Here is a 9,525-nt window from a genome sequence, read left to right on the forward strand (position 1 = left end):
CACCCTGAGAGAGCACCACTTTCAAACCACAAACTCAGGAAGCTCATGAATGAAGCACAAACTCTACATGAATCAGACTAAACTGGGAGGATACAGCCGGTAACATAATAATATCAACAATTGTTTTTTTCCTATTTGTAGGCCATGAGGAGACGAATTTACCAAGTATCACTTAATCCTTCCTTTCAGTAGGAAGATGTGATATGTCTACAGTGGTTTCTAAGGATACTCCATAAGTCAGTCAAAGTACGTGATGCAAAATTAAGTCGACCTCTACAAGAAATTCGTTCACGGAGTTCAACAGTTCCAAAACAGTCTAGTAAGAATATGAATAGATAATTGAGTGCCCCACTTCAAATTTTTTTCAATTTGGGCTAGGTGGTAGCCTTCACCACTTTTCAAATTCAACCACATTTGCTGGATTTGACAGATAATCTGGATCCATGATAAACAAATTATTCAGATGTGCCCACATGTGTGCTATTTTCATAATGTCCACGCAATAAATCTTCCCTGCCCTCGTTCAAGATCCACCACCACATGCCATCCAAATGCGGCACGTATCCAACATCCTTGATTTGAATACTTAACCTTTTCATCTTTGTATACATATCATCCCTTTGGGAGTGGACCTTATCTCGAACTAAGAAGTCATGCAACTTGCTGTTGACCATAATGCAGGCTTTCCCGGGCTTCTTCCAGGCATTTGCACGTCTTCGAAGTTCTTCCATTTTGTCAGCACTCTCTTGCATGCCGACAGCAGCATAGATATCGGACATGAGAGCATATCCAGCTGCATTCCTACCATCCATGTTTTGTAAATGGTTGAAGCACTGGCTTCCTATCTGTATGTTGCCATAGGTTCTGCAATGACCAAGCAAGGATGTCCAACCCACAACATTTGATTGGAATGGCATGCTTTCAAGCAAGACTTCTGCATCCTTCAAGAGCCCTGCACGACCCAGAAGGTCTCCCATATAATTACAATGTTCCAAGGTAGGTACGATGTCATGATCTTGTATGATCGACTTAAAATAGTGACAACCACGGTCCACCAGCGCCAAATGACTGCATGCAGAGAGAACACAAGCAAATGTAACTTGATCTGGCTTGAAGCCTTCTAGTTGCATGCACTCAAAATATTGCAGGGCAGCCTTATAATCATTATAACGGGCAAAACTTGCTATAATCGAAGTCCAAGTTACCACATTATGCCTTGGTAATAAGTCAAATACTGTACGTGCATGTTTCAGGCTACCACATTTAGAATACATGTCAATGAGAGTGCTGCCAACATTCAAATCTGATGCACATCCACTTTCGATGATGTGGGTATGAACCAATTTGCCCTGATTTAGAGCCACAGAACTGGAGCATGATTTCAGGATACACACAAAGGTGACTTGGTTTGGTTGTATGCCTTGCTCTTGCATTTGCTTAAAAAGCACAAAAGCACTCTGACAACGCCCAGCCTCAGCATAACCCAAAATCATTGAACTCCATGACACCACGTCTAGTATTGACAACCCCTCAAACCAATGGCATGCATCCTCAAGGCTACCACATTTGATGTACATATCTAATAAGGCATTGCCCATACTTACATCCAACTCAAGCCCAGTCTGAATGGCTAGTCCATGTATAAGTTTGCCCTGATCTAGTGCTGCTATAGTGGAACAAGCTTTCAGGATGCAAATATATGTGACCCTGTTAGGCCTCATGCCTTCTTGCTGCATTTTCTGGAAAAGCTGAAGAGCCTCATAGCCAAGCCCATGCTGGGCATAGCCTACAATAATTGCACTCCAAGTTACCACATCTCGCTTTCGCATCGTGTCAAAGATCTTGCTTGCAACCTCAAGGCTCCCACATGTTGCATACATGTTGATAAGGGCATTGCCAATAACGACATCGGACTCTAAGCTGGTTTTGCTGACGTAAGAATGAATCAGTTTGCCATGATCTAGGGCTGCAACACGAGAACATGCCTTCAAAATGCAAACATATGTGATCTGATTTGGTTCCACTGCCTCTTGTTGCAATTGCTGATAATGTTGGAGAGCCTCCTCTCCTTTTCCATGATGGATACACCCTGCAATTATTGCATTCCATGTTACAGTATCTCGCAAAAGCAAGCTGTCAAACACCCGGTGTGCATCTTCAAGGTTCCCACATATGGCATACATGCAAATGAGGGCATTGCCAACAAACACATCAGACTCAAATTCATACTCAACAGCACAGTCATGAATCATCCGGCCCTTTTCCAGACTGGCTATGCAGGAACAGGCTTTCAGAATGCACACAAATGTGACTGCATTGGGTTCCAATACTTCCTCCTGCATTTTTCCAAAAAGTCCAAGAGCCTCCTCACAGCTTCCATGTGCTGCATAACCTGAAATCATTGCATTCCATGTCACCACATTTCGCTGTGGCAATCTGCAAAATATATTGTGAGCTTCCTGGATACAGCCACATTTAGCATACATGTCAATCAGTGTGCTGGCAACAAACAGATCCAACTCATACCCGCATGTAATGACATGGGAATAAACTAAATTGCCCTCATTTAGGGCTGCCAGACTGGAACATGCTTTCAGGATGGAGACAGACATATATGGATTTAATTCTAAGCCTTCGTGCTGCATTCGGTGCAGCAGTCGGAAAGCCTCCTGGCTATGCCCATATTGTGCATACCCTGCAATCATCGTATTCCAGGTCACAGCGTCTGGAGTTGGCAATTGTTTAAACACATTATGCATGTTGTCAAGGCTATCAAATTTGCCGTACATGCTGATTAGCGTATTGCTAACAGACAAATGCGTCTCAAAACCTGCTTTAATAGCAAGGTCATGAAGCATCTTCAGTAATGGTAAACTGGAGCATGCCTTCAGGATGCAAACATACGTAACATGATTTGGCTGCACTCCATCCTCTTGCATTTGTTTAAAAAGTTCAAAAGCCTCAAGAATTTGTGTGTTCTGTGAATATCCTGCAATCATTGCACTCCATGTCACCACATCTCGCTTTGGCAAACTGTCAAACACTATGCGTGCATCCTCAAGACTCCCACATTTTGTGTACATGTCAATGAGGGTATTGCAAACAAAAATATCCAAAACCAAACCACTTTCCAGGATGAGGGCATGAATCTGCTTGCCTTCATTTAGGATTGACATGTTAGAACATGCTTTTAAAATGCCAAGAAATGTAGTATAACTTGGCATAATGCCCTCCACATGCATTTGCTTGAAAAGCTGAAAAGCCTTGTGACCTTGCCTGTGCTCAACATAACCCGAAAGCATTGCAGTCCATGTTACTTCATTCCTCCTTGGCAACCTCACAAACACCCTGTATGCACATTCAACATTACCGCATTTACAATACATGTCAACAAGGGTGCTCCCAACAGATATATCCAGCTCGAAGCCATTCTTAAGAATATGAGCATGAATTAGCTTGCCTTGATTTGACGCTGCTAGACTGGAACATGCCTTCAAGATGCAAAGATAGGTAACTTCGTTTGGAAGTATGCTATGGTGCTGCATTTTCATGAAAAGTTGGAGCGCCTCTTCATTATTCCCTTCCTGGACATAGCCTGCAATCATTGCATTCCATGTCACCACATCTTTATTTGGTAACCTGTCAAATATGCTGCGAGCTTGCTTGAGGCTCCCAAATTTGGCATACATGTTGGTTAGACTGTTGGCAACAAACACATTTGACTCAAAGCCACTTTCTATGATATGGGCGTGAACTTGCTTACCCTGTGTCAAAGCCGCTAAACTGGTGCAAGCTTTAAGGACTGCGACAAAAACATGTCCATTTGCCTTCACATGTGAACTTCGCATTTCTTGGTACAGATCAATAGCTTCCTCGTTCATTCCAAGCTTGGCATGCGCAAATATAATTGCACTCCATGGAACCACATCAGGTTCACTTAGTCTGCTAAATACTTTCTTTGCATCCAACGAACTACCACATAAACCAAACATGTGGATCAAGTAACTACCCAAAAAGGCATCTGACCCAAATCCGTTGTTCACAATGAGGCAATGCAATTCCCTGCCTGCTGTCAGATCTTTCTTGTCAATGCACCTGTGAAGCAGGAAAGAAAGCATATTTGTGGAAACGGGGACTCCTTTGTCCATGAGAGCTATAGACTTAAGTGCCTCCTTCAGACCCCCATCGGTGGACCGCTTTGTCACAACTGCTGAATCCCTGAGACTAGCATAGGCACCATTCCAAGTCAATTGCAAAAGAAATTGAGCAGCACTACTTCAAATGCAAACGTGGTTCCAAGATGTGGAAGCCTTAAACACAAACTATCGAGGCATTGACCTCATTTGCTAGAGTAATAGCTGCACAGCAGTGTAAACCAAAAATCCAACCCATTTATTAATCAGAAATTAGTGCTTGAAAGGACACCTGGAATGTTTTTGGCCTGGACCTCCAGATTTCAGCTGATGTGCAGTTCTTATTCCACAACCAGAGTGAGCTTGAATTGGCATCAAAGTGACCATCTTCATGCCTCCCATTTATTATTTTCTAGCAAAACTAGATGTTCTCTGTGTTCTTTGAAAGACTGAACCAAGCAGATGTCAATCAGAGAGGACTATGCCATATAGACAAAACCTCCAACAATCTACCATCACCCCCCAAAAGAAGAGCTGTGACTGGAATACCTCAGCAACAACCGAACTTTAAAAAAGCACTACCAAAAGATGAAAAAGCTCAGATATCCCAGACTTGGTATCAGACAAAGACCCACGAACGAAAACTCAAATTGTAAACTTTATGGTGCATTGGACTATCTACTTAGAGTGCCTACTCTGTCCAAGAGGTGCAGACAACATTACCAAGGTGTCTGCTTAAGTATTCAGGCCCATCACATCAAACAACAAGGCAAAATATAACTGAATCCAAGGCTATTACCAAAGAGCAAGTGTAATCACGTGTCCCCATTGAAGTTTCATATTTTTCCTGCTCTTCTCTCGTATAATAAAGAAAGAAAATAACAACATAAATTGGGTATCTACTGAGCTGGCAAGCCTCTGATCTGCATCGGTCTGACCTGGCAACTTCGGGATACTTGGAGCTGATGCCTGGCAAATGTTGAAACTGATGTTGAAGCATGTGGATAAGTTGGAAATTGATGTGTAGGCTGGCTTGTCTGGGACTTGCTTGTGAAGCTGCCAAGTTTTATTAACTTCTTCACAAACCCCGTCTCAACGTTTTGTTCACTAAGTAATGTAAGTTGTTTGTCCATAACCTGTGGAGAGAACATTATGTTTAGGCAGCTTTAATCAAACAAACAAAAAGGAAATTAGAGGTGTCATGACGGCGTAACCAACCTTGCAGGGCCAAATTTCACAGTAAAAATGGCAAACCACCCTCCCTCTACTTTTTGCCACAGAACAAAAGCCTTTCTCGCACATAATTTCCTGATATTCTCCATGGCCGAGACAGAGGACATGCTGCCGTCTCGCTACCATCTTCTTCAACTGCTGCAAGCGTTTTAATCTTAATTGCTGAAGGTTAAATTTATCCAGCTTTAATATTTTGTCATCAAGCTTCTCCTCTACCACTTGAGCAACGGTCAGTACTTGCTGCTCCAAAATCTGCAGGATCGGTCATTATAGCGTCACACGACTGAGATCTACCTGCCCTAATAGTCCCAGAAAATACAGGTAACGAATTCAAAGCTTTGAAAGCTACAAGAGAGTAAATGGTTGCAGACAAGCAATGGGCACCACTACCTGTTGGAGATCGGGATTCTCCATGGGCCTGACGAGGAGGCACAATGGCTAAAATGTCACTAGGGGTGGTTCCGTACAAATTTTAAGCGATGGTTAATAGGTCCCGGTGGGCAATCCTTCAACCCGTCCAACTGTAGCGCTTCATGATTCCTCCTGGGTACTGCTAGGCAAGACTCTTGCTGCATGATTTTGGAAATTTGCCTTGGTCGATCCATCCCACAAGAGATTCACCTTGCAATGTTCTTACTCTTGTTTTTTTGAGGGGGTTTCACTGCTCACAACTGCACCAATCTCGATCGTTCTCAAGGCAAGTTGATGCTAACACACTACTTAGCCATCTCTGCATGCACCTAAATGGTAAATACAGAGGGGCTATCCTTTGTTCCCTTTTGCTCATCGTCTAGAGCTCGTTAGATTTTCCTTTAGAAAGCTAATACACGTTTGCTTCTCCATCCCAACGGTCACTAGACAGCTGGGCTCATGTCTCTGGTCCAATAGCATTCCTTCAAGAAGATTCCTACCCGATGTAAAGGCACATGTCAGCCCGAAGCTCACCGGACACATGTTAGGATTGAAATCCGATAGGTGAGAGAAGCATTCCTATTGGATATCCCCCTCTTGCTAGACCTTGCCTTCCTGTGTAGTCCGATTGCATGAGTGAAGCATCCAATGCCTTCCGATAGGCATCCGATTGCCTTCCCTGCCTAAAAAAGTTGCATGTGCCCTAGGTGAGAGGCTAGATCCTTTGCTACCTTTTGCTCATTCTGTAGAGCTAGTTATGTTCTTGATTTAAGCTCATCAAAGGGAGTATGTCCCCCCTACATTGATTAACTCATGTGAATGAAGATAGAGCTCATGAGAGGGCTTTAAGTTCTCAATTCTTTGTTGAGCTCACTTTTGAGCCTTGGGGAGCTTACTCTAGGAGAGAAGGTTTCTTATTGGTACATTATCCATTCAACTCATAGGTTCCTTCGTGGAAAATTATCGTCATTTGGACACTTTTTTAAACTCATCATTTCGACACTCTTTGGGCTTCTTGGAGTAAGAGAATGGTGCCCTCCTTTATGAGGAGAAGGAAATGAGTAGCATCAATGCTCGATAGGTCCTAATTTATACACTAGGTGTGGCCTGATGTACAAGGGGTTCAAGGTAGCACCCCAATAGAGGTCCCCTCAAGAGTGGGAGCGCCCAACTCAATGGTATGGATTCCTTAATATGGGGTGATGATTTATCCGGTGATCGACCTAACATTAGCTACTACTAACAATTGAGCACCAACCAACCTCACAACGAGGGATACATAATGGTAGCCTCTGTCACCATTCAAAAATTATATTCACCCAATATACCGCCTACATCCTTTACTGTTTTAAGCACACCATCAAAGCTTCTTCTTTGTTTTCTTTTGCGTTATAGAGTGAAATCGAAATTGAAAGTGCCAATAGTGCACCCATACGGAGTGACTAGAGAAAGAATCCTCAGTGGCCCCTGGGGCTTGGGCACATACACACCCACCCATTTTAGCCGCTTGGTTTCAATGCCGTTGGCACAACATTGAACCTTCTTCACTGAAGCATCCGATCGGGAAGTGGCTATTATCTATGGTAATGATTTGCAGTAATACAATTTTATTCTCTCTCTTTCTCTCATGTTTGTAGTGGCAATCGAGGAGCTTTTTCCTGGTTATAGCCTTTCCATCATGTTTTAGGGATGAAAAGTAGCTTCTCCATCATGTAATCATTTTCCTCCATATCCATCTTCCGTCATTAGCCTATCAATGAGTGAGTCATAGCACAACCCCTAGGTTGCACCTTGTGCTCTTAGCGCTTTAATGGCTCTTGCAAATAGAGCCCAAGATTCATAGTTTCACTCTTTGGATTGCATTGTGTAGTATTGAAGTCCATTAAGGCCTAGATATATGTAGGATACAAGGACATTAAGGCCTACATAAGAGCGTATATCCCACTGTAGTGTGTGACAAAGCTATAGTGACTCATAGTGTTGATAGAAAACGGCCTCTTAGGAAAGATCCATGGGACTACAAAATGATGTTAGACATAGGATGAAGCACTAAGTCCTTGGATTATGGCTCTCCAATCATGTGTCATGCCTCTCTACAAGCTTACTTTATAAAGTTCATGAATCTTCCACCTTCTAACTCCATTCACACATTTTGCAAGATTCCAAAGCAATTGCATGTAATGACCTTTTAACCATTCGTAAGGCTCTCTCACACATTTAATTCACCGATTACATTGTTTGCTTTCACCATTTACAAGAATTCACAATCACCATTCACATCACCGATCGCCTACCTATTGTAGGCGTGCATCAAACTCCACCAATCACAAATCGCCTCTACATTCATGATATGCGTCATTTGCTTAATTACAATGTGCAAACCATATTCTTACACTAGTGAGTCACACAAGAATCTTTATAGCTCATTAATTGCGCATAATTCAATGCCTCAATCAAAAATCAAAAGGCATAATACCCTTTTACATAGAATTTGACGCCTTCATCACATTACCAATCAAAAAGTAAAACACACTTAGAGGGAAACAACTCCAAAATGATAGCAACCTTCTACTTGTAGTATTTGCATGCTTAAGACTTTCAATCACCAATCACATGTTTCAAGACTTTGCATAAGTATCTTCTCTTCTTTGCACAATATTGCCCATGATCACATAAAGGCCATGCTAGGTCCAATTCATAGTCTAAATGGTGGCTATTTTTAATGTTCATGCATTTCACCAGTAATCAACTGAGTCACCACTAGTAAATTAAGGTATATTGATAGTATGAATATATAATTGACAAATAGAAATATATTGGTGATTAAAGTTCAAATAGCACATAGATTCACCATCAAGCAATGCATGTTTGCTAGCAGGCTATCTTTTGTGGAAGCAGGACAACCCCATCAAGGGGTTATCTCACCTTTGTGGAGAGCTATAGGTGAGTTTACCTCTTTGCTCATGACATCCATTATGGTGTGGCTTCTCTTCCTGGTATTTCAATAAGGGGCTAAGAAATGTCTCATCTTCTAGCTTTAAATGGGATGTAGTAATGACTCTCTTTCCAAGGAGGGAAATGCATTGCGGTTGCTTTCTTTGGGTTTACATTGGGAAGAATATACCATGGCATTGCTACACCTTTTAATCTTTAGATTATGAGAGACTGGAAATGTGTCATGATTTCTTTTTTCCTTATATCAATTAGGGGATATAGTACGAGTAATGATAGCAACAATGAAGTGATTAAGCATAGGATAGATTTGCATGGACAGGTTATGAGGGTTACAAGATTGAACATATAAAAAATTATTGGGTTAAAGGCTGAGAATTGAAAATATTAAAAAGGGGAAGGCCTGTGAATTGCGCTTATGCATGACTTTATTAAACTTTTTGGGTGTGAATTATAGTATGTTTGTTTATGTATCATATCATGAATCACACCAATGATGTGATTCATGAATTCTTGAAGAATGAAGTGCTCATTTTTACATTGATAGCATGAAAAAAAAAGATGCATTGTTTACTTGAATGTTACATTGATGCCACACATTATGGCACTATTTGATAACATAGTATTATCATTTCATGGATCAAGATGCTGAACCAATCACTTTTCTAATAATAATATGAATAATAAATGGGTGCTACACTAATGACTTGCACCAATCATATGATCATAAACAATTGATAGGATGTTTTGACTAGTCATGATAAAAAATAATGCATTATTTGCATGAGTGTAGGAG

General features: G+C 41.5%; 2 protein-coding genes across 3 annotated transcripts; both read right to left on the reverse strand.

Annotated features, from left to right (window-relative positions):
* Positions 1-204: 204 nt before the first annotated feature.
* On the reverse strand, positions 205-4,220 carry LOC147898692 (pentatricopeptide repeat-containing protein At2g33680-like). The gene is made up of 2 exons (XM_087378928.1): positions 3,764-4,220; positions 205-3,595 (listed from the first exon to the last, which is right to left on the reverse strand). Exons 1-2 carry the CDS (start codon positions 4,146-4,148, stop codon positions 456-458), a joined length of 3,525 nt encoding a protein of 1,174 aa, XP_087235054.1. The 5' UTR covers positions 4,149-4,220; the 3' UTR covers positions 205-455.
* On the reverse strand, positions 4,110-6,397 carry LOC147898693 (thioredoxin domain-containing protein 9 homolog). Of its 2 annotated transcripts, none has more exons than XM_087378929.1 (5): positions 5,757-6,397; positions 5,352-5,618; positions 5,072-5,269; positions 4,426-4,582; positions 4,110-4,224 (listed from the first exon to the last, which is right to left on the reverse strand). In XM_087378929.1, exons 1-4 carry the CDS (start codon positions 5,778-5,780, stop codon positions 4,523-4,525), a joined length of 549 nt encoding a protein of 182 aa, XP_087235055.1. In that variant the 5' UTR covers positions 5,781-6,397; the 3' UTR covers positions 4,110-4,224; positions 4,426-4,522. The 2 variants fall into 2 exon arrangements, with proteins under 2 accessions (XP_087235055.1, XP_087235056.1); XM_087378930.1 differs by having other exon boundaries at positions 4,137-4,218.
* Between the last annotated feature and the right edge of the window lie 3,128 nt (positions 6,398-9,525).

This window comes from Dipteris shenzhenensis, chromosome 9 (genome assembly GCF_047967505.1).
Source record: "Dipteris shenzhenensis isolate YYH24624 ecotype China chromosome 9, Dip_SZ_1.0, whole genome shotgun sequence".
NCBI lineage: Eukaryota > Viridiplantae > Streptophyta > Polypodiopsida > Gleicheniales > Dipteridaceae > Dipteris > Dipteris shenzhenensis.

Excerpts from the sequence above, each read along its gene's own strand:
- LOC147898692 (XM_087378928.1), bottom strand. The coding sequence starts at position 4,148 with ATGGACAAAGGAGTCCCCGTTTCCACAAATATGCTTTCTTTCCTGCTT. Across the intron at positions 3,596-3,763 it reads TTTAGCGGCTTTGACACAGG|GCTATGTCCAGGAAGGGAAT; the intron begins GTAAGCAAGTTC and ends CAATGATTGCAG.
- LOC147898693 (XM_087378929.1), bottom strand. The coding sequence starts at position 5,780 with ATGGAGAATCCCGATCTCCAACAG. Across the intron at positions 5,619-5,756 it reads AGAATCCCGATCTCCAACAG|ATTTTGGAGCAGCAAGTACT; the intron begins GTAGTGGTGCCC and ends CCGATCCTGCAG. Across the intron at positions 5,270-5,351 it reads GTGAAATTTGGCCCTGCAAG|GTTATGGACAAACAACTTAC; the intron begins GTTGGTTACGCC and ends TTCTCTCCACAG.